Genomic DNA, 25266 nt, shown 5'->3' with positions numbered 1-25266 from the left:
CAGCCCGGCCCCGTCCACTAACCACTTATTCCCCCTTCACATAAGTAATTAGTTCATTTGTGAGACGATGGAGGAGCCACCAACAGCAGGCTGATGTCACCGCTGCAAGCAAAACACACACACGCACACGCACACACAATTAATGGAGGGGTTAAAGCTTGTGTTTAGACCTGAACATCATAATTCTAAATAAATCAAACCATCTCTAGTAAACAAGAGCACAAAACCTCAAAACAAAAGCCACCAATGACACATCCACAAGTCTCACGTTTCTCATTATTGACTTGCACAGTTATAGTTTGATTCACTTTTTAGTCGTTTATCTGCGACAAATTTAATGTGTTAACGCCTGCAGATGGCGACGCATACAGTACACAACCATCAAGACATTTAAACACTAAATTCAAAATGACAGTTACATGTTTGTCACTTTACATCGTCGGCATCCTGGACATTAACCCCAGGCAGCAAACACCTTCAGATTCACGAACTGCAATAATAAAACAGCCGACAAACATCCTTTCACCCAACATCCTCCAGCTACTGGCGCCACAGCAGGGTTTTCCAGCGAGGCCACTGCGTTCCCTTCCATTCCCCCCTTTTCCTGTAATACAGTATGTCCAGAACTACGCTGACCTGCAGCTTACAAATCGGGCCGGCAGCCAGCGGTGCCGTTTGCCGGATTCTACCCGCGTTGCGTGGCGACTGCAATCCAGGTGATGCGTCGGTGGCAGGAAGCCAAACATGGGCATCAAGGTTGGTGCGGCCGATGGATGGAAGGAGTCGCACCAGCACCAAAGGCGTCCTCGCCACCATAAATTAGAGGTTTACTGCCAGCTGCACCTCCCTGCGCTCGCCGGCGCTTCTTCTGAGGTCAGCAGCTCATTATCATTTCTAATCAGCCGCCAGCAACCTGTGTTAAAAGGGTGAGCGTTTTAAGTGGCCATTGTTACAAGCATGATTTACATCGCAAACATGAATATCGTCATATTTATAGACCCGTTTATGAAGTCGAGTTCAAACTCTGAAAGCGTCAGTAGCTTGTTACCCAATGAAATTTTATTTAATGTTATCCTTTTTCTTTTTTTTTTTTTAGATGAAGTACATGTTCTGCAAACCTTTTTCAGACGTCACATGGCCGTGAACGCGACTCCCGTTAAAGCATTTACAGTAGGAGATTATGTTCACCACACGAAAGGCATGCACAGTGGAAGTGCACGATGTTGGCTGAAGGATGTTTTTCTGGGTTCAATGTGTGAAATATAACCAGCGGTATGTTTAGTTGTTGCCAGTACAAGATTAAAATAAAAAAGCACACACACACACACACACACACACACACACACACACACACACACACACACACACACACACACACACACACACACACACACACACACACACACACACACACACACACACACACACACACACACACACACACACACACACACACACACACACACACACACACACACACACACACACACACACGAAAAGCAAAACAGAATGCTGCATATATTTTTCCATGGGTGATTTTACAGTAATTTTAAGGGAAATCAAAATTTTGACGCACCAAAACAAAATCCTTTTTTGATGTTATGTACCAACAGCCTCTACCACCATGTTGAAAAATTAATCCAACAAATCATGTACAAAAGAAAATAAATCCATTACAGTAAGAAAAATAGGAGTACTGTGTAAATATATATTCATATTTATAACTTTCTAACTGTATTTACAAGAAGATGGTGAATGATGCAGTGGACCACGGTGCTGCATGTCACTCGGTAGTGTTTTCTGTGGATTTGGTCTGAAAAGCAGAATGTTGTCCTTCGCCGTGAACGTAGAGACCATGGAGGGGAAGCAAGACAGAAAGCCAGACACAGTCACAATCAGTCATTTCCATCCTCCTGAACCGCGGAGAGCTCGGAGCGAAGGCGACAGCTTCCATCCCCCTCGCGCTGTGACAAACCGCCACTCCCGTTGATACGAAGTGCCCCGTTAAAACCGCCACGACCAACAAAAAAAACCCGGGGGGCCGTCGCGCTCTTCAGTCCAAGTGATCCAACGAGTTCTACAAGGTGTCTCCACGCTCCTCTCTCAGAGCGACAGTCTTTTTTTAGCTTAATCTCTGGGAATGTGAGGAAGAGTCCAACCCCATGAGGCAGGGAGTGGAGGAAATGTCAGTGTTTGTCTGAATGGAGATGAGGTATCAGCGTTTCTTTATGGCTGCCCCATTAGAGTGAGGAGGGAACTTTGGCAGGCAGGGCTCCTCGGCTCCGGCATCGTGGGAGAAGACCGAGTCCTCGCCGGAGGAGCAGGTGGAGCTGCGCGTGTCAGGGTAGTTGGGGGAATATTGGTCCAGAGGCATCGAAAGCTCCAAATACTCCTGTAGAAACAGGGAGGAGAAAGGGGGGAGGGGATCAACAACTGGCTCTGAAATCAAGACATTGCAGTTTCTTGGGCGTATTTAAAGAGAGGACCGACCTGGTTGGACGTCATGGCCAAACATCGATCCAAGTCCTCGACCAACTGTTTGAAAGTGGGCCTCTGAGAAGGCACGGCGTTCCAGCAGTCTTTCATCATCATGTACCTGTTTGAAACAAGATGTTCGACAGTGAGCAGTCAGATGAGGTGAAAGGCTAATTCTTATAAGCTGTAGCTGGAAAGTAACAGCACGACTGAACAGTGCGTTCCATTTGGAGCTCACGCGACCTTTGAGCTATTCATTTTATTGAACACTGTGCAAACAATGGTGAGGGTCATTATTACGTTGCTAGGCACCTGGAAGTGTCCTGATCTACATCCGCACAGGTAATTTATAAATATCGATGCCAAATGTCTGGACCGAGCCCGAGATGCAGCAGTGACAAACACTGCCTCCGTCAAACGTGGCAGCAGATCCTAATCCACATGTTTGTGCTGCCAAACAGGGAGGAAGTGTGTCCAGCTGTGGCCACAGTCTGTGACTCGCGGTCGAGTTGGGCCACGTTCACTTACAGCTCGTGCGTGCACGTGGAGGGCTTGTCCATGCGGTGACCTTCCTTCAGCAGCTTGAAGAGCTCCTCGACCGGGACGCCGGGGTACGGCGAGCCTCCCAGGGTGAAGATCTCCCACAGCAGCACCCCGAACGACCAGCTGCAGACAGAAGACGGCGGGAGAGCAGGCACTCAGCGCTCGCCTCGTATAACAGGGCCCGACTGATGAAGAGCCACGGGAGGGGATACTCACACGTCACTTTGGTGTGTGTATATCCGGTCGAACAGGGCCTCGGGGGCCATCCACTTGACTGGCAAACGACCCTGTGGGAAAGAGAAGCACAGTGTGGGTGACTAGACTGTTTACACAGCGGCGGATGGCAAAACAAATCACAGGCACTCACGTTGGTGGTCTTCTTATAGTAATCAATATGATGGATATCTCTTGCGAGCCCAAAGTCAGCTATTTTCATCACATTGTCCTCTGTTACCAAAACATTGCGAGCAGCAAGATCTCTGTGGATGCACTGAACAAAAAAAAAAAAGAAATAAAATTCAGCCTGATTCATAAAGAATATTTGCACACATGCATTCATGACACATGCCCACATCGCCGCAATAGATTTTCAGGATGGAAACCCAGAGTTGTGCTTCACGGTTACCTTTTTGGATGCCAAGTACTCCATGCCGCGGGCCACTTGGTAAGCACAGGACACAAGGTCTTTGATGGACATGTTCTCCACGGGAACCTGGTCGGGGTTGTAGCAGTACTCCATGCCCGGCGGGCGCCGAGCTCGCAGGTACTCCCGTAAGTTGCCCTTGGAAGCGTACTCCACTATTACATACAGAGGACCTGGCAAGAGGAATGGAACACTTGGATTTCAGTTGAGCCATAGACATTATTTCATAGAGCACTAATGATGGCAGCGCTAAGGAAAAATACTAAAGGCTAAAAGCAAATGTGTAGGAACAGGGAGGCTAACGGACATAACCTGCACCAAGTGGCAGAGTTAATAAACTGAAAGAAAAGATTTTAAAATGATAAACGTTGGTAAATAAAAAGGAGCGAGAACAAAAGAACTGTGTGTTTCGGTGAGAAAGCAATGAAGCGCCGTGCACCGCAGGGTCATTAGAGGTTAGTTTTCCTTTGGTCTTTTTGTTGCGGATGAATAGAGAGAAACAGCAACAGCTGTGCTAAATTCAACTCGCGAGCTCGGAAGCTGGTGTCACAGTCATTTATTCATGCTGTTCTACACACCCCACAAAGTGAGGTTCACAGCAACACTGTCTATAGGACGAGAGAGGGAGAGAGCGTGCACGTGCGTGTGCGTGTGCGTGTGCCGGGCTGAGCGGGCCGGGGCAGGTCAGTCACAGGGCCCCGTCTGTCTGCTCGTACCATCCTGTGTACAGGCTCCCAGCAGATTAATGATGTTCTTGTGCTTCCCAATGATCTTCATCATCTCCATCTCTGAAATCAGATCTGACAGGTCTTTCTCGGTGGCGTCAGCTGCGGGGAAAGGAAAATAAATCATATTAGGATAATTGGTCAGTGTTGTGTTGATGGAGAGGCCCATAAAGGCCTCACAATAATCACTTGCAAAGTATATACACAAAGCAGTGCTGTTATTGCGGCGTTAGGCCGGTGTTTGTCTCGGAGAGTGCTCCCCGGGGAAAGACACTTAAGTGGAGTGAGAGACAATAAATGCTACTTTCTCCGCATCCTGGCTCCTCTGCACAGTTTAATGAAAACTGTTTTATATGGGATGTCGAGGGTTCTCATAAATGTTTCTCTGCTCCACGGTTTACACAGCGGCTGCGAGCCAAAAGCAGATGTCTTAGTGTTTGGTCATCACAGCTTTGGTGTTGGACGTTCGTCCGGTCCCCAGAGAGCCTGCACTATACGGTGAAGAGCTTTTCTTGGCTGATCCCACTGCAGCTGATCGCGTTCGTCATGTCATCATCCGAGCCGTTTGTATGCGCCGCCCGACGGAGAACTCACATTTTAACATCTTGACTGCAACCTTGGTCACGCGGTTTGGCTTTTCTTTGTCGAGGCCGAGCGCCTCTCCCATCACCACCTGACCGAAGCAGCCTTCGCCCAGCGGCTTCCCAAGAACAAGCCTGCAGAAGGAGCAAGGGCACAAAGGAACCAATTAGCACGGCTACAATTATAATTAGACCCTTTTAAGCCAATTCCTTTTTTTTTTGGTGACACTAAAATATGTCGTTGAAGGTGCACCTGTCCCGGGGGAGCTCCCAGCGGGGGTCCTGAGGAAGCTCATACTCAGACACGCCTGAGAGCATCGGAGAGCCGCTGGAGGAGAGTCTGGACGGACGAACCAGCATTCCTCCGGAGTGGATGGAGGAGCTCGAGTCCACAGACACCTGAGGGCAAGAAGGCTAACATTACTCTCCTCATAGTACAACAGGCACTTCTACAGAGGCCAGCAGAAAGACATGAAGGCAAAATACCAGCTGTGAACTGAAGAAGGCCACGCTACTTACCTGATGTTCAAGACCTACAACCGCCCTGAAAGCTCTATAAATGCTGTCAGTATGGCATCAAGACACGTTGGGTAAGTTTACACACAAGTCAAACGCGTTTCTAATTCATTAGCATCCGGGCTTTTATCAGAAAAGAGAGAAAAGAGGTAAAAATATTCCAAACCCCCTATCTACTTTCTGTTACCTGTCTGCGCAGGGGAATGCTTTTGGCCAGCTTGTGCACGGCGAGCTGGCTGTTGAAGTCGCTCTTCTTGGAGGAGGTGCGGATCTTGACAATGATCACGATGGCGATCATGACTGCGATGAAAAAGAAGCCCACGCAGTAGATGACGACCTCCAGGTAGGTGTGGTTGGGTGGAGGGTTGTGTGTGACGGCTGCATTGGAGTGGGGGCACGCAGGGAAACAGAAGGCAGGGAGGGGTGGGGGTGGAGGGTCAGCGGTCATGAATGAAATGCCTGTATATATACACACTCAAATACACCAAACATACTAATGCATACTAATGCTTGACACACACACGCACGCACACGCGCACACACGCGCACACACACACGCGCACACACACGCGCGCACACACGCGCACACACACACGCACACGCGCACGCACACACGCACGCACACACGCACGCACACACGCACACACACACGCACACACGCACACACACACGCACACACACACGCACACACACACGCACACACACACGCACACACACGCACACACACGCACACACACGCACACACACGCACACACACACGCACACACACACGCACACACACACGCACACACACACGCACACACACACGCACACACACACGCACACACACGCACACACGCACCCACACACACACACACACACACACACACACACACACACACACACACACACACACACACACACACACACACACACACACACACACACACACACACACACACACACACACACACACACACACACACACACACACACACACACACACACACACACACACACACACACACACACACACACACACACACACACACACACACACACACACACACACACGTAAAAGCCAGAGTCTTTGTGACAGACACATGGGACTCAAACAGCACCGGGCTTCAGGTGACATTCCTCAACAAAGCCGGTCTTACTCATGTTAACAGCGTTTGAATCAAAACAACATATGGCTGCATTCAAAGAATCTGACTTTTATACTTTGCCAACACACAGACACACACACACACACACGATTTAACACTAAAAATTACTTTTACAATTACAAATTACAAACTACTAATACACACTTTATGCCCAATTATAATTCAAACACAACAAAGCACAAAATAGGAGCTACAATGAACTATAATAAACTTATCGAGACATACATACACATAATGTGTGTTGGTGCTGCATATGTAAGCTATGGCTTCTTTGGCAAGCAAACAGATCTAGGTGCTATATTGCAACAACTGTTAAAATGGTCAATTCTGGGTCATGTTTTCTTCCTCCCGTTTAGTAAAACACCATTGTTTATTTAGAGCAGGACTAAGGGTGTAATGGCTCCACATTTTAGCTCAAGCATTGTCTGGGGTAGACCTTAGTTTGGGGTGTGGCCTCACTAAATGGAAGTTCTGCTTAAAATAAAAGCCTGGCAATGATGTTAAAACCTGATGATGTAGTTCAAAAAGGTAATGGTCTAATCAACCTGTTATCATGTTGAGTCCTAGATCCTTACAACTAAACACAATCCTATATGAGGCTACTGCTAAAAATTTTCTGAATAAAGAAATAGAAATGCTTGCACTGAAATCTATCTTTACTGTGTCTGTGATCATTACATCACATTCTTTTTACAAATTTAGTTCTGAGATCAGTTATTTTTTAAAAGGAAACCTGGTACATGTTGCACTGCATCCCAAACCAAGGTTGTCAAACCAGCTAAAATGTACCATTACACCCCACACCAACACTAGCAACACAAGTGAACTGCACTTGTGTGAAGAGGTTGACCAACAAGCAGCTTGGTAACTGGACAAACGCCCATTCAACCCTCATCCTCCACAGAGAGCCAATTACCAAGCCAGCTGCTGCTGCTCACAGCAGGAAATGACATCAGGAATATGTGTCATTTGCAGCGCTTGTCAAAGAAAATCAGCTTTACACCGAATCGAATGCAAACACCAATTAAAGAGCGGAACGGTAGAGACAGTTCAAAGTGAAATCTGATCGGAGCTGCCAAACAACCCTCAGTAAATATGAATGGCTGCGACCATTAGGTGCATTTTTATGTGAACTTATTTTTGGAGCAAAGACCAGACAGTTTGTAAAAGTTGATTTCTTTGTCCTGATACATGAGCTCCGGGTTCTTTGGCAGTCTGTGATTTCATTTAGGAAGCAGGGCAGCATGGCACATGCTTTTCCATCTAAAGACTTTAGATGCAGAAGGAGCCATGTTGACCAGAGAGAGGGCGGAGAGTTAGTATAGTAACTTGCACCGACTTCCTCACATTTCTTTAACAGAACTAACGTCTGCAAAGACGTGTTCTGATAAATGTGACGTTCGATAGCCAGGCTGGAGTTGGAAACGAGAAAAGGAGGAAAACGTAGGAGAGAGACAGAACCACTGATACCTTCAAAAACGGTCAACCATGCAGAATGATGAGAGAACCCGATAGAATTGCCCGCCAAGCAGGTATACTCCCCAGCGTCATCAAAAGACACATTTCTCAGTTGGAGGATTTCCATTTCCTTGTCCGTGGTGTTAAGGCCAGCGGTCTAGAAGATAAGGAAGAAGACCCAACAACAGGCCCAAGAGGGGAAAGGGAACCATGAGTAAAGCATTCTGAAAGAGGAAGGGAATGGAGGAGCGATCTCCTCCTCGATCCAACACCATCTGCCCAAAAAAAAAAACAAAAAGTACCACCAAGAGCCCCTGCAGAGGACTCTGTCAGGAAGAGACCTCCGGTAGCTGTTAGTGGAGCTGGTTAGGTTGAGTCTGCAATGCTGAGCCCCACACAGGGCCAACCCACCACCACATCCGATACCTCAGTGTCATCTCTACATGCAAGAGATGGTCAACATGGAAAATTCCACAGCAGATCAGGGCACACACACTCAGGCTCCCACTCACACTTAGACAAACAACAGTAGGTCTGTGAAACATAGGTAAGTGGAGCACAGATGGGGGAGCGAGGGGGGGGGGATGTGAGCGCTACATGAAGGGCAAGGGAGGACTTTGAAGGGGAAGGGGGCGAGAGTAATGGAAGAGGATGGCAGAGGAGGCCCATATTAGGAGGGCAGAGCACGGGCACAGTGCAGGAATGAGGACGGCTCAAAACATAAACCTGAGACTAAAACACTCGCAACTGGTCTGCTGGGAATTTTCCATAGCGTCATTTACAGTCAGGAGCACTGAGGCAGGAGAGAAGGCGGGAAAAACGGAGGGAGGGTGGGAGGAGAGAAACGGCCGAGGCTGTCCTGACTTTTACAGCCCTAGTGTTTTCCCCAGGTGGTCCCAGAAGCGCCTCCACTGTGTTGTCCCCGAGCTGCTACACGGTGGTTACCTGTGGGATCATATCTGATGACAGTCAGCCAGGCTGACTGATTGGCCTCTCCTATATAATTGGACACTTTACATATATACTGTCCGCTGTCCTCCTCAGTCACATTGTAGAGGGTCAGCACCTGAGCGTCCGAGCTATTGACCCCAGAATGCTGGAAATAAAGACAGGTCATGTGCAACAAGGAAAAGAAAGCCCCAAACACAGGACACTCGGTCAAACGATAGTATTTACAGTCTTAAGCAGTGCAGGTCTCCGTAAATTACTGACACAGCCTTAAAAGAAATGCAAACCAATATCAATGACATACATAATTGATCCTAGAATACTATTCTACTTCCTCTTTGCTTTACACTTAATTCTTGTTGTACCACATGCAGGGTGAGGGCTCGGCCTGGTTGCCGTAGCGACAGGTAACTCCTACCTTGAGTATTCGGACGTACGGCAAGCCGTCGGGACCCACGCGGCTCCCGTTGAGCTCGATGTGCTTCAGCCACTGGATGTGCGGCTGCGGGTCGCTGAACACCTTGCACTCGAACTCCACGTCGCTGCCCACCACCGCGGTGCGATTCGCCGGCAGGCCCGCCTGCAGGATCGGCCTGTGCGGAGAGCGCTCTGCAACGCGAGCAAAGTCAGTGGACGGAAATGATGTTGGCAGTTGCTGAGACGTGAAGTACAAAAGGCCAGACAAACACGGAAGCAATAATTTAAGATTAACGGTCAGTCAGCCGTGTGTATTTTTAATCATGTCAATGTTTGACACAGGGAAAGGCTGATTAAAGAATTAAGCAGTGACATCGAACTATGACTGCTTCTGTGAAGAATCTAAGCAGTATTAATAATTTATACACATTATGTCTAAAATCCAGAGCAGTTACTGTGAAAATAAACTGCCATTTTCATGATTGATAAGGCTTTAAAGTAAACAGAGAAGTATTCTACAGGACCTTGGGTGTGTCTCGGTCATAAGATTATATTTGATGGGTTAGTCTCATGTACTGGTTCACCACATTTGTGAAGCGGTTTGCTCTCACCGACTACATCCAGTTGATAGGTGTGATTGATGCTTCCATACTGGTTTTCCACCACGCATGTATAGTTTCCCTTGTCGGAGGGAACTACAGATTCCATGATGATGGTCCACACGTGGTCACGAACCTGAAAAAAGGTTGAGAAAGTCAAACTTGGGTTTGGAGTGGATGACAGCACATGATAATTAAAAACAATGTTAATAAAAAATTACTCATGGTAAATCTGCCATAGTTTCCTATTAGCTATGAAATTATTTAGTAAAAAGGTCAACTGTTTTTTTCCCCCCTTCTTAGACTCAAAGCTAAAATCTTGATAGCATCTGATTACCACAAACAGACACATTTAATCAGTCCAACGTTGCTGCTTTAGATACAAGTGCTAACAAGAACAACGATGTATGATGTGATAACAAAGTAGCACCTCGCCCCCTCTTCCTGAGAGAACGCCCAGTCAGCAGCAGATCTTTGTCGCGCCTCCCGGAGACCACAGGTAAATTAGGTTTGAGGGCAGACGTATATGAAAATCTGTCCTATTAGACTCCACTAATGTCTGGCTCTTTTTTTCCCCAAGACACGTTACAGTTTTTTTTCCATAAATCTGCCGGGACGGGCAGCGTGTGTTTAACCGTCAAAGCTTTAAGGCACTGGCAACATCAAACATGCATATACACACACACACACACACGGAACCATAAGCTTTCCCTCATTTAGCTACAAACGTGATGAGGAAGCCCAGCTGCCGGCTGCCAGATGTGTTGTGCTTGGCTTCACTATACATGTGGTCAACATTATTCTCTCCCTCCTGCACGTCTACACGCAGACGATACGAACAATAGAAGCCTGCTATAAAAGCAAGAGTGTGGGAGGAACGAGAGACTTCCCCGGCCGCTGGTGCAGACCTCTGCACCTTGACCAAAAAAACAAAACAAAAAAAGCCCACCAGAAAGCCAGATGGTTAAGTGTGCTGCCTGGCTGGGTGCGGGGCTCAGTGGGGACAAGTGGAGCAGGCAGTTGGGAGGAAACTCCTAAATGCTCCCATCTGGGGAAGGGGACGAATTAGTCTACACCTCGATGGCATAAGCAGACGCAGAAGATGAGGAGGGATGTTTGTTATGCCCGTCAACATCTGCACACCTGCGCAGGAGCCGCTAGTATACACAGCCTGGAATAAATATAGAGGCTGGAGAACACACCAATATATAAAGACAGGGTGTAATTACAGAAAGAGTGACACGCAGGGTGAGAACAGCTACTGTTATCCATCCGAAGGAATGGCTAGGATTGCCCACCCGGAGCTACTATTACTTTAGCGCAACGTTTCTTTTTGTGTCAGAGTTTCGTCTCGCATTGTTCCTCAGGTCAGATGCGAAACTTGCCTCTGCTTTCCATTCACGGAACGCGTCCTCCTCCAGGGGAGGCGGTGGTGAGCTAATGTGGAGCCGAGCACCTCCGCTCAAAGGGAATGCGATGGTGTGGGGAAATGGAGGGGGGGGCACACACACGGTTTCATCTCGTCACCCACCTTGAAGCCTCCGATGCGGTGGTCTCTCTTGAACTCCTTGCCGTTCTTGTACCATTTCAGCGTAGGAGTCGGGTTGCCATTGGCCTGACAGCGGAACTTCACGGTCTTGCTCGCCGGGACGGCGTGAAGCTTTTTCTCCATTTTCTCGGGATGAGCCCACTGTGGGGCCATTGCTGGAGAGGAAGACAAAACTAAAATCAGAAATATTTTCAGGCTGGGCAAATGTCAGGGGGAGATGGAGCTCTGGGAGCAGACTATAAACCCAAGGTCAGTCTCACTCCCATACTTGACAACTGCTAGACAGTTGTGGGCAGCGAGCGGCAGTAGTCAGACGATGAAGCCTCAGTGTCTAAATTGCTATGCAGGCAAATTGGAAGACAACTAAGGTTAACCACAGTTAGTCACCGCAGGGACATTCTTCTTGGAAAGGCTGTGAGTGAGACAGCAGAACCCTTCTGATTCACAGTGAAATCATTCCCAAAGTGTGACCTACACGCACGCGACAGGCCCATTATTGAATCATGAGGCCCCTGAATCACTGACCTTTCACGACAAATGCCTACAACCGTGTGAATTTGAGCGTGTGTGCGAATGTAAACCAAGCGTCCACTTACGCAACAGTTTTTGACTGCCCAACAGTTTAGCTTCCTCCGACGAAGACTCCTCATCTTCATCATCGTCCTCAGATGAGGCCAGCGTATCGACTAGTGAGAGAATGGAAACACCTCTGTCATCCATGAAGCACTAGCAACACCTCTGTGCCGAGAGCATGACTCAAAGTAAAGCTACGATCTTTGCTTCTATTTGTTTGTATGACTTTACCTGTGACGTTGAAGGACCGGCTGTAGTTGCCAAAGGTCATACACGCATATAGACCAGAGTCTGTCAGCTCCACGGCCTCGATCTCCAGCTGGCCATTGCGGATCCGTGTGTGTTCTCCATCCACTATGACCACGTGGTCCTTGGTCCAGTTGACGGCATGAAGCGAGTCCTTGGTGGAGCACTTCAGATCCAGCCGGTCCCCAGGATAGAGCGTGTACAGCTGGGGCTGTGTTTCCACAGAGACTACAAAACAACGATAAGAGTGTTATTATGAAGAAATTATGGTTGAATCACCACATTGTGTAAAATGCTCAGGCTAGAAACCTGGTCTGTATCTCAACTGTAAACACATGAAGTACTTTAATCATGAAACAGACGCGGGGAACATAAAAGTCCTTCCTCCCAGCACGCAGTCTGTTTAACCTCTCCCCCAAACCAAATCCGAGCCCAAATCAGCCAAACCTCGTCAGCCAGGCACAAACTGGTCAGGAAAAAAAAAAGGTACAATTCAATTAGAGGAATGAAGAGAAGGGGCGACAACACGGAGCAAAACACCTGAGCCCCCTCGCGCTAAGTGGCTGCGCGGTCTGCAGGGGCAGAGGCGCTAACGCAATCAGGCCGACACGCTGTCCATCACAATGGTGATGCTGGTCACAAACAGGAAAGAATGCGAGTGGATAAAGTTGCTCGCGATCCTGGTTCTAGTGTCACACTCTCAGGCCGTGGAAGCAAACAAGGTACAGAGAGCTGATGTGGGTACGTAACGCGGCCTCCTGTCAACATAGATAAGCTGCAGCCACTGTTTATTTTCAGGAACAATTAACTGATAGTTGCTTTTTTTAGGTCAAGAAGATAAATGTAAATGTGTTACTTTGCCTGACAACCAGTTCAAAAGGGCGACAAGTGGAGCGAAAAAAAAACTAAAAATTAATTGTCAAAATAAATTTCTGGTGACCAATAGTTTACTTCTGGTTCACACACACACACATTTGATTTGTCTGAACAAAGCAGCCGTGCCAAAACTCCTCATGCTCAGCACCACACAGAAAATTGCATTTTCTATTTTAGTGGCCCCACGAGGGATTTCATTACACTCACCCTCCATTTCCTTCACACATCCTTCAGCACAAGACCAACTGAAGTAGATAATCAAAAGTCATACTGGTGAGCAAGCGCTCAAAATTACATTATGCTCAACTGTTCTCAAAAGCACATCGCGTTTGTCAACAAGCTCTCGCGCGACAGGAAGTGCATCTATATGGCGTAACCCCGGGACAATATCACCAAAGCCGACTAATCCCTCCCACCATCACAACAAAGGCCCCCTAACAATAAAGAGGAAGAGGGAGCAGCGAGAGCGAGCCAGTGAGCATGTGCACAGGAGTGAGCAGGAGAGGGCCTGCAGCGGCAGGTTCCAGTGCCAGTTGCTATGGTGACCCCACTTGGGCCTTGTAAAGGTATTTCCTGGATCACATATGTCTGACAGGCCCTTAATCCCAGCAGGAAAAAGGGGCCAGGGGGTAGGATCGACTTTCTCCTCAAAAACAAAACCAAAGAGGAGGAAAAGTAAAAAGGAGGCATTTAGCGACGGGCCACGAGCGATGCGAACTGGCCAGGCCTCGCCACGAGGGCTCCTGTTATTGCCACCGATAAGGCAGCGTCAACGTCCCAGCTGTTGACATCATAAAATGTCCACCAGGCTGTAAAATCCGCCTGTTGCTTTATTGTACGCCAGTCAGGACCAGTTGTGCTTCTGTGACCACAGAGTTGAAACTGAAGACACGAAAACTGGTCAAATTAACTCAACCACTATAATATAGCACATTTCATTGTTTTTATTACTTGTTGATAAAAATAATAATAATAATAATAATAATAATAACTAGCAGTTATCCCTCCTAGCAAGTTTATTTTCAGCTCTTCATGAACGTAAGTGCCAAGTTTCTGACATTTCCTTTGAATTTCAGGATGTTTCATCTCGGTTAATCCTCCTGATGCTGATTGGATTAAAATAGATTAAGCACTGTATTTTCAGAACGCAGCCCATCTGGAATGGCCTCTCATGTGCTCTCGCAACCATTTGGAACAATTGATTGACATCGTTTGAAATCAGCCTAATTACAAGAACCATTAAAGAAATGTTGGTGGAGAACAAAGAGCTCACAGGTTTTAGGTGGGAGAGAACTGAACTAACTGGCCTGTAAACTCGGGCCCAACTGAAAGCAGGAGTTGGCGCCGGTCTGTGGAACCATCTCTGGCTACAAGATAGGAAGCAATATGCAGCATGAATGACTTTTGGGATTTCCTGCACTCACGGTTCAACGCAGTAAAGTGAGGCCGGCTGCAACTCTGCGGTGGCACACGCAAAATGGCTATGGCCGTTTTCCTTTGCCAATAAGACCGCGGCACAGTGAGAGGGTGGGTGACGCGTAGAGGGGATTGGTGGGACACAAAGGGCAGCACTGGCAGGAAGCAAAAGAATGGGACAAAACCTATTAGCAAGCCCAAAGAAATCCACAGAGCAAGGGTCCCTCCTGAAGGCCCCCTCCCAAGCAGAGGCTCTTTTCATTCCTAAATGAGCTGCTGACACTCGGCGTGATTAACACTTGGGGGCTACGAGGACCGTCGGCGTGATGCAAAGCTCTTCTAGTATCATCCAAATCAGTGCATCCGACATCCTACAAGTAGGATGTCATTAATTGCAAGCGTTGCAAAACCACAACCTACGATTCAGAAGCTACAAACAGATGCAGGGAAACATACAAGGAGACAAAAAATATGGGAGGGGAGTGATGTATGTGAATATGATTTAACAGACATTTGAGTTGTGGCTTAAATCTGTAACTTTGCTCATTCATCAGCCAGCGCTGTGCTTTTTGTAAATGAGAGGCAACAGAATGGGCAAATGCAGAAATATGGAGTGAGGGTTTGGTGAATGAGCACACGGAGGAAAGGGTTAGGGGCAATGCGTTTCTCTGTGTGGCCCCTGAATGTCCTTTTGTTATGTGAACAACACACGCACACACAAAACAAGACAAACAATAAAAGCACGCATAAAACACGGCCATTTCAATATAACTATTTTGTTTCCCCACCCCAGACAAAAGGAATTCAACCAAATGCTTCTGCTGTGATTGTTTGTCGACAGCTGAAACCATCCGTCACCCAGCAGGGAAGTGTGTGTGTGTGTGTGTGGTGGGGGGGTTCATTCCCAGGCTAAAGACTGCGAGGGGGGGGGTCCACAAAGGCGGATAGATAGTACCTGGCCATTTGGTGAACTGGGTGGAGCACGAATGTATGAGGACCCCCCCCAACACACACACACACACACACACACACACACACACACACACACACACACACACACACACACACACACACACACACACACACACACACACACACACACACACACACACACACACACACACACACACACACACACACACACACACACACACACACACACACACACACACACACACACACACACACACACACACACACACACACACCACCGAAAATTTATGGCTCACCTTGGAAGACAAACATTCTCCTCAGAAACCTTATCCTAGAGGATAAGGGAGGGCTCAAAGTAGCATCTCCTTTCTTTCTTGTCAAAAAAAACCCCTCTAATTTATAGTTTCCCTGGAAGTTAACTCCTCTCCCAGTGACAACAAATACCTTTTCATTACAAAAGGAAAAAGAGCAGAGACTGCTAGGTGGTGGGGCTGCCCTCGGGCTACACATGGGAGTCATTTACTCCTCTCCGTTCAACTGCTGGCTTCAACAGAGCCACGCCAGGTTTATTTTAGGGCTTACAACGCAACAGAGACCCTTTTGCTTAATCACCCTAATTATAATGCCGAGCTGTAGCATATTCTTTTGCTGGTCCCTACTTCCGACAGCAAAGTGTAAACATCCAAACCCATCCAGCCACAAGTCCAGGCAGCTATTACGCTGCTGGACCCGATCCAAGAGACACATTTTTAGGGATTCGATTTCAGTGCCTCTTTCCCCCCTTTTCAGAACTCTACGTACGGGTGCAGCAGCCGGAGCGGGCGGAATTCTTCAATTAAAAAAAATTCAGTCGTACTGTACTGTAGTCGTACATTAATTACTAAAAACATTGGTGCTACAATTTTATTGGTTAAGAGCCGGTGAAGAATCAAATCAATCTGAGGTGTTAATGGCTTCCTGAGTTCACCGACGGTGATCTTTATCAATAGCAGAGGAAGTGTGAACATGTGCGGTCTTACCTTCATCGGTGTCAGCAGGACGACTTTGGGTCGTTAAAACCTGGGCAAGCAGAGCCAGAACCACAAGTGTCCTTTGCCTCATCAGCATCCTGCTGAGGGACCTACGACTGACGGCTCTTACGCGACTGGAACCCCATTCATGTCTTTGGTACATCAGCAGCGGGTCATTGGCAGCGCTCAGCTGAAAACAAACGGAGAGGAGGACGTTGGTGAACCTTCACAAGTGTGTTATCAGAACCAAAAGGTGAACTTTTAAGCTCGAGGAGGAAATAAACGCCAGGAGAGGTCAATCTTCACACAGTGGCTTAGCAGCCTTAGCATTTAGAGCTGCTGCTTCAAAAACACGCTGATAAGAAGCTGCAGATAAGAAGGCTCTCAATGGCAACAAGAGTCAGGACTGACATTACATAGAGAGCAGATTAAAAGGCAGCGTGCTTGCTAATAGATTAGGATGTCCAGGATCCTTTGAAACTCAGAGCAGCATCGGATTAACTCTTGACCGTAGCCCCCATGAACCCACCCACGGGGGAGTTTGCTGAAATGCTAAAAACACAACTCATTATGTGCCACCCTTGTAGAAAGAGACGGCCAGGCATCATTTCCAAGCTGAGAAATCTATCACCTAACAGTTGGCTCTGGTCCCCACTGGCAAATTCAACCCCCCTCTGGGCCCATTTGCTCCCTTGAATTGTCAAGACGCCTCAAACAAATGCTGGGGTTTTTTTTTTCAATTTACCTCCCACTCCTTTCTGTGAGACACCGACACAAGCGTCACAGAAGCCCCCCAAACGTCCCACACAGCGTCCCGCTCAGACGGAGCCGTGGTTTCCTTGAAGAGGTGAGCGTTTGTCCGGGCGCTCGTCACTGAAACACTCATTGTGTTCCGCTCAAAACCAATTCAATTTCACTTTCCAAGAATGGTCCAGTGTTCCAGCAGCTGAGCTGGGTCAGAGGGGTCCGAGGGGGATAAAGGAGCGTGGTCATCGCCGCTCTCTAAGCAGTGAGTCAGTGTTTGGGAGGGAGCCAGTGCGTTTGCTGCCACACAGAAGGAACCCGGAGGCCGACCACGTTCCTCGAGGCTTTGTCATTACGACGATTGCTAATAATTATATAAATAAATAAATAAAAAAAAAAGAGGAGGTAGCTTCTTCGGAGTATGACTCCATGCTGTGTCATACTCTTTCCCAGTGGTGAACGAGTTGCACATTAAACCTGAACTGCTTTTAAAAAGATGGAGGGAAAAAAAAAACAACAACACATCTTTATGGAAATCTGGCACAGAAAGAGGGCTGAAGTGAACCGATTAGAACATACACGACACATTTAGCTCCTCTCATTATAGAAAAGACAAAAGGTTACAAGCCGAACCCACAACACGGCCCAGAACACGATTACTGTTCAGTGCCACCCATGCATGAAATTCCTCAGCTCTCAAATTCTGCAGAGCCCGTCCCAGCTCCGCGAGCCAGCAACAGGCTGCTCGGCACATGGCTGCAGTTCAGTGGACGCCGGCGCATCAGACCATTTCCCCCAAGGCTCCTGTTTTCACAAAACAGACACTTCTGCTCTGCAATCTCAATCAGTGGCCTGCCATCGACGCAGCACAGAGGCGGATCCGGTTTCATGGGGCCACAATAAAACGCGTATGAAAGACAATTAATGTCCAGCCTGTCCACACTGCTATCGCACGATTTATGGATTATAATATTAACCAAACACACACACGCCTAGAGTTAACGGAAGTCTAGGCTACTTAATCGTAAAACTTCCAGATGAACATGAAAAAAAAAAAAAAAAGCATGGCGGATTCAAGCGCACAGTTTAAGAATGATTCTCTGCCATGGGGGCAGACTAGTAATTTAAAGGGCACGACTCTCCCTCACTTCCCATTGCACGTCTGAGGGAAAGAAAAGCGTTCTCCCTGGTGAAGTCCCTGTGGACACGCTGCTCATCGAAACCATCCATCATCTCTCTCTCTTTAGAACATAACATTTAGAGCTTTACATAACATCAGCCTGGCCCCTGCAGACCCAGACTTCTGTGACAGATGCAGTAATGATGGCCGTCCTCCGAGACAGACCTCACCGCATTAGTGAAGCAGCGATTTGCTCCGTGATTTTTTTTAGAGAAAGATGACGATCAAGAAGAATTCAGCTTCGCTCAATGATTTGGCCTGTGACACAAACGTGACAGAGCTAAAAGACATAACTAGAGACGTATGAGGTGACTGGGATCATTGTTAAAGCCACACAGTACATGTGATGGCACCATTACAAAACAATCAAAAGATGTTCAGAGTTATGGATCCATTAGGTTTCAGATCAGATCATGTGCTGGTTCAAATATTTGCTTTTTTGTGCTTTACTCTTTTGAAATTGCTCAAGGAAATGATCGTATCTGATTAAAAGCGTCTGTTGTGACTTTAGGCAGAAAATCAAAGCAAGACTGCCGGCAACTTTTAGGCCTTGTGCTTTACTGCTACCGATCTAAAAGTCTGAAAACTGGCGAAAGCAAACGAACTTCACTGATTTTATGGGAACAAAAACATGGTTTGTAAAGAAAGACGGCGCCAGCTCGAAGAACTGCCTGCAAATTAAAACGGGCGAAATTCCTCAGTGTGGGAAATAACAGTGGAGCCATTCTGCACGTAAACACACATTAAAGCGAGGCAAAAATCAAAGCGAAGCCGTTCGGAGACTCACCTCGCCGTGGGCTGCCGGGGGCCGCTGCGGTTCCGACGGGGAGGACTCCTGGGCCGAGATCGGACGCGCAGAAACAGTAAATCCAGGCGCAGACGCGTAGGCTCCAAAGAGGAGCCGCTCGGATCACTGCAATCTATCGGCGTTCGGCGACAAAGGCTGCGCGTTTCTCTATAAACAAACTTCTGCGATAGTCAAAATAAAAATAAAAAAAACGCGTGTATCCCACAGACGAACAATTACCGCGGCGGAAACTAAAGTCTAATTAGCGTTACGTTCGCTCATCCCAACGCGGGGTCGAGGTTTCCCCTGGCGCCACGCTGCTTTTTTAATCTCACCTAGCGCACAAAGATCCGAGGAGCGGCGGCGGCGGCGGCGTCTCTTTATCTCGCGACGCTCACCTCCGCAAACTGTGTTCCAAAAGTTGTTCGGCCCTCGCTTATCGCCCCGACCGTCTGAATTCGTCGCCCGCTGTGGTGTCGTTACAAGCCAGCGCTCCTTGAACCGATCCTGTCGAGTGTTTTGGGGCTATTCCTGGAGGAGAAACGCTGATAAAACGACGAGAGTCCGAGCTGCTCCAAACCTCCCCCCTTAAATCTCAGAGTTTGCGCATCCTCCGGACCGTGGTCAATGTGACCGGCGCGACCGTAGCGACTTCCGGGTGAGGATTATAAAATAAAAGTCACCATCAAAGACAACCAACAAACGTGGTCTTTGGGTAGACGGATTTTACTAAAAATAGAGATTTCTGTAAAACATATACCTGCATTTAGCCCCCAATCTGTACTAAACGTAGTTATGCGTAGAGCTTGAAAAAAAGGGGTAAAAGTGTAAAAGTTAGGTTTTAATGCCTGACCAAAACACGCCACATCAACACGTTTACCTGGAGAACAACATAATATATATTGCAATGTGATTTTTCCCGTAACATACTCTCTAGGTTGTTTTTATTTTAACATGTTTTTGTTTGCTTTACGCAAGCGAATGTTTCGTTTTCTAACATAATTGCGAGTTTTATTTTGAATTCCAGCTAGCTGAACTTCCGCCAGTAACTGTAAAATAACCGTGCAACTTGACCCAGGTTTGTTGGGTCTGGTAGAGACCTGGCTCCCCCTGCCCCTCCGCAGCAGCTCTTCAGGAAAGCTCCACAAGTTCTCCAAACCGCCGCCTTTGCATTGTGGCTTTTGAAAACAACACAGCACACGAAAACCTCAATCATAAACATACAGGACACAGTCTAGCATTTTATTCTAATAACACAATTTGGTGGTCACTTTTGATTTACTGATCTATAGAACAACCAGAAAAAAGCAATCATCTAATTATGAAAAATATTTTACTTTGAAAATTATCGAAATTAAATTTTAAGGTAATGTTTTTGACCGAGGTGATGGTCGGTGATGTGTCATCATTGCATGTTTAGGAACTAACACAGCATTAAAGTGAGTAAATGTCTGAAAAGGGCACAGTTTCTGAAAACCAACATGATGCTTACTTTATGACTGAAAGTAAGCACTTTCATCAGTTTAGATCATACGTACTGGCAGCCTTTCAAAGGCCATCAGAATTCCAAATGTGTCTGCCAACTCAGCATAAACACAAGTTTGCTCCGCCCCATCAAATGCATAGCTAATCTCTGAAGAGCTCATATGGTCTTTGATTTCATGTCACAGCTGACAAATGACTGACGACTGAAGCTGCAGGGACACATGAATCCCAGCTTGATACAGTTAGATTAAAAGAATGGCTTGACAAAGAAACACATTTGGGCTTCGACATGTGTTGGTCTTTCATCTTCCAGGCATAATGTTAAGAGCGTTTAAGAGACTTAAGGAGACGTTCGCTAATTGTTATGGCCTCTAATATCAGCATTAGGGAGAAGTTGTTGAGAAAAGGCCTTGACTGCTTTAAATGAACAGAATCATTGTCACGATCGAGCAATCAGCGAATAAACAAATGTACGTTACCACAGGTTTAAAATGTCTTAAAGGGGAACTCCACTGATTTCACACATCAAAGTGTGTTTATGGGGGCTGCGCATGTGATGAAAGTTAAATAAAGCTATCTACAGGCTGATAAATGGCCTAAAGCAGCAATCGAGGGCCGTATTTGCCAGTGCTAACACAACACACCCGACTCTTTTGCATTCGAGGCAACGTCGGTGACCAGGATTCAACAAGGGAGCAGGAACCGTGGCACAGAAAAGATTTGTACTAACCAGCAGAATGAAAGCAGGATAGGTGATCTTTAAGGACGTTATCCACCGGACCAGTTACCCTGAGGTTGCTGAGTAAATGGGGACCTTCGAACAAGAGTGACTCTAACTAGGTCAGCAAATTGCTTTTACACATTTCTACGTTATTGCATCTCACTTTTTTGCTCCGACACGTTTGCTTTTAACTTTTTAGGCGGCCTTTTCTCCTCAAATGAATTTCGCAGCTTCAAAGAGTGCAGACAACTATGAGCCAGATGTGGAATAAATCTGACGACCACATACATACCGGAGCGAAACGCCGCCTGTTTATGAGGGCCGCTAATAGTGAGAGTTAATTGTTCAAACGCTGCCATCAGCCACATCTTAACATCTTACGATTCTGGAGCATTAAAACACGACTGAGAGAATCTTTGATGCAACAGCAGCACGTTTGTTTTTTTCTTTAATGCGTCAGTCATAAAGGATTCCCATGAGACGCACGTCAATCTGCCAATGATAAAAGCTGTTTTATGGGATTACATGTGGTGACTGGGTATAGGTTTATTTTCATGACTGGAGGTGAGCGACTATATCTGCAACTTCCAAACTTAAATCTCTACCACAGTCTGAACACAGGCGCCTCAGGGTGAGTACATTTGTGCAAAACATATGAGAAAGCAAAGTGAGAGCTATTCAAGATTTTAAAAACTTTATTAATCCAACAGGGAAATTATTTTGCACACTTTGATTGCTGTCACAGTTGGAGGTACACACAACAAGATGGTAGGGAATTGCTGCACACACTCACATCAATTCCAATTACTATTGTCTAATTACTAATTAAACATCAATTAAAGCTGCTCTTCAGTTCTGTATATTGCACATATTTAATAATTAAAGACTATTTAAGTTGAGATGGTTTGAAATATCTGTCATTAATTAACCTGTACTGGTAACATGGGCATGCCATGGCTGCGTGTGTAGGCGAGCTCATCAGCTGGACTGAACTGAAGACCATCAGATGAAGAAGGCATCAACTGTGTGATTTGAATTAATAATTAAATGGTGCAGTTATTTTTGATGAATAAAGAACGGTTCAAAGGTTGTGAACAAACGCTCAAATGTGATGGCTTTAAAGCCTGTGGAGCTGGTGCGAGATCAGGTGGGGCGTTTCTGATCACTCCTCGCGTCCTTTCAGTGCAAGGAAATGCGCCGGACACTGTTAAAGCCAGGAATACTTTATGCAAATGCAAACTGAAGGTAGGCTATCCCACACATCAGCATGAGAACAAATACAGTCATGCAATCCTCAGAGTGAACAATATGTGCCCCAGGGACGCTTTGCATGATGATTTCCCTAGCAGCTTCTTCATCGCCCCCAAAGTGGCGTTTGATCGTGCTCGCTTTTCGTGTTTGCATTCCATTGTTACCAGGCAAGTACAAATATCCTCCTTTATGGACAAAAAACCTCAGACAGGCCTTCCACTACGTTTTCTAAAACTGGCCCTCATCCATCCATCAGAATTGTCCCTGCTCTGCACGGGTACCCCCCCCCCACCCCAGACCCGCTCACCGCCCCGGCCTCCTCTTTGACAGAATGCTGCGGTGGCTTTCCGGGCCTTTATGCTGGCTGTTGTCTGAGGCAGATTGAAGACCCATTGTGTGCGTCAGCCCTTGTCCTGAGTGGCCGGGGAGGAACCTGCTGGGCCGCGAGCAGAGAGACAGGAATGCGCATATGAATGGGCTAATGAGCGCCAGGCACCTGCTGACAGGGAGACGGTGAGAGTCTTGTTCATCAACCGTCTTGTTCAATTACACGTGCTGCAGTGGCGCTGCATTGTCGAAGACAAGCTAATGAATGAGGCGCTCGTTCCATTGTTGTAGTCGTTAATAATTGTCACCCAAACCAGTTGCTCTTCTTTCTTCTGTTCTGCTCCAGTCTTATTCCCCAGATCTACATCAAAATGCACCTAAAGTATTGAAAAAATCAAATACAAGTCCACATACATCAGTAAATTTGTCGTTTTGGCCCTGGGCACAGCTCAAGGCTCATCAGATTTACAAGGTTTTTAAATCGTTTTGAGTCATTAAAGCTATTAGTGCCACCTAACCACTGTGTTAATTGGTATTATACAAACACTGAGTTAAGTAAAGACAAAGGAGAGTCCATTGTAAGAAATACACATAATACAATTTACAATACTATAAAATAATACAAACGACTGAAAACTGCCAGAATTTTAAAATAATGTTAAAAAAGTGGGCTTTGAACTTCTCTTTCTGCTTTTGTAAGGAGTGACACTATCTGCGACCACGTCTGAAAATGGGCTCACAACTGACCAGCGTGGTAAACGCGGCATTTCACAGTGACAGAGCACCCAGTCTGGGGCCGTGGCTTGTTTTCCAGCAGGGCAACGACCTCCAAACATCCAGGTTATGTAAGAGCTGCTTGTCTGAGAAGGAGAGTGGTGGAATGCTGCGCCAGTTGATCTGGTCTCCGCGATGACTCGATTGAACAACAAGTGCTCAGCTATTTAGCGGCTGCTGAGGCTGAGTCAGACAAGGCCTTGGTGCAGAGTGAGATCAACACAAAAAGGTGGACTATGTAATTCTATATTTGTTCTTTAATAAGTTTACGGACTTCAGTTTTAATATAAGAAATGAATACAAAAGCAAATGTAAGGTTAAAACACTTAGGAGGTGTTTCCTCTGGATGGGTGTTCTACAGACTCTGGGTAACTACAGGTTAAATACAGGAAGTTTTCCCCAACAGTTTTCTTCTCAAACATTTAGAAAGCAGCTTTTCACACGTAAATTAAGACCAGACGTTGGCATGAATTCAATAAGACAACAAAGCTAAAGAAATGATGACGTTAAACCCATTCTAAAGAAGGTGTGTGACTTATCTGTCACAATGTTCTGGGGGGATTTTGGGGCGTTCCCCCTCCTAAGCAAAACCCTTCAAATCCTAAAGCTCCAGGAGGATCAGCTTTCGAATCTCTGCCTTTAGTCCCTAAAATGCGTTTCCACTGGGTTTAAATCAGATAATTGGCCCAGCGTTGCGACACCTTTGCTGTTTACCTTGAGGTGTCCTTTGCAGTATTTTGTGGTTGTCGTCCTGTTGAAAGCTCTGCCTCGGTGCCAACGACTTCAGGAATATCCTGAGTCAAGTCACCATTAATCTTCCCTTTCGTTCGGTTTCGCAGCGTTTCCACCGCCAAACGCCACTGCAGACATGATGCGTCCACGGACTAGTGCGCTGCACTGTAACTAGACTATTCTGATCTGCAGACATTGATTTTTACCTTAAGGTGCACACAAGGTTCAAGCGTACTGAATTAGTCACACAGAGATTACATTTGCAGATTTGACAGGCAATGCATAATACCCTTATTTCTAACAGCAATTCAGTGCGATCTAGATATATGAACCCAAATGCTTCATTAATTGTCCTCTGACTTATATAGTAAAGCTTATGGGATGTTTGTCTGGCCATGCTTTTGAGAAGATTACATCTCCATAATCAATGAAAAAAACGTAACCATCCACCACAGAGTCTGGGAAAAGAAACTTTCCTCATCAAATACTCAAAATAATGCAAAAATGACGGCAGTGATAAGCAGTTTCCTAGGGAAACGTAGGCTTAATCGTGGGTATTGGTCAGGACTGATATTATCCAGATGTGTTATTTGAACTTTATGTGCAAAT

General features: G+C 46.6%; 1 protein-coding gene across 7 annotated transcripts; it reads right to left on the bottom strand.

Moving 5' to 3' along the window:
• Positions 1-1037: 1037 nt before the first annotated feature.
• On the bottom strand, positions 1038-19977 carry fgfr1a (fibroblast growth factor receptor 1a). 7 transcript variants are annotated; one of them, XM_055511460.1, is made up of 19 exons: positions 19368-19977; positions 18670-18838; positions 16666-16846; positions 12407-12649; positions 12199-12288; positions 11585-11757; positions 10066-10189; positions 9456-9646; positions 9035-9185; positions 5665-5861; positions 5221-5366; positions 4981-5102; positions 4378-4488; positions 3644-3834; positions 3386-3508; positions 3235-3305; positions 3004-3141; positions 2491-2596; positions 1038-2392 (listed from the first exon to the last, which is right to left on the bottom strand). In XM_055511460.1, exons 3-19 carry the CDS (start codon positions 16817-16819, stop codon positions 2216-2218), a joined length of 2508 nt encoding a protein of 835 aa, XP_055367435.1. In that variant the 5' UTR covers positions 16820-16846; positions 18670-18838; positions 19368-19977; the 3' UTR covers positions 1038-2215. The 7 variants fall into 7 exon arrangements, with proteins under 7 accessions (XP_055367435.1, XP_029017160.1, XP_029017161.1 ...); XM_029161327.3 differs by lacking the exon at positions 18670-18838 and having other exon boundaries at positions 19703-19977; XM_029161328.3 differs by lacking the exon at positions 18670-18838 and having other exon boundaries at positions 19766-19977.
• Positions 19978-25266: the final 5289 nt, after the last annotated feature.

The sequence above is a fragment of the Betta splendens genome, chromosome 9, assembly GCF_900634795.4.
Source record: "Betta splendens chromosome 9, fBetSpl5.4, whole genome shotgun sequence".
NCBI classification, from domain to species: domain Eukaryota; kingdom Metazoa; phylum Chordata; class Actinopteri; order Anabantiformes; family Osphronemidae; genus Betta; species Betta splendens.
Note: the sequence above shows the minus strand (reverse complement) of the source record. Positions and strands in the feature narration are given on the sequence as shown.

Coding starts and splice junctions, on each gene's coding strand:
- fgfr1a (XM_055511460.1), bottom strand. CDS start 16,819: ATGTACCAAAGACATGAATGGGGTTCCAGTCGCGTAAGAGCCGTCAGT. Junction 12,289..12,406: donor CCGGTCCTTCAACGTCACAG/GTAAAGTCATAC, acceptor TTCTCTCACTAG/TCGATACGCTGGCCTCATCT. Junction 9,647..10,065: donor CTATCAACTGGATGTAGTCG/GTGAGAGCAAAC, acceptor CTCGCGTTGCAG/AGCGCTCTCCGCACAGGCCG.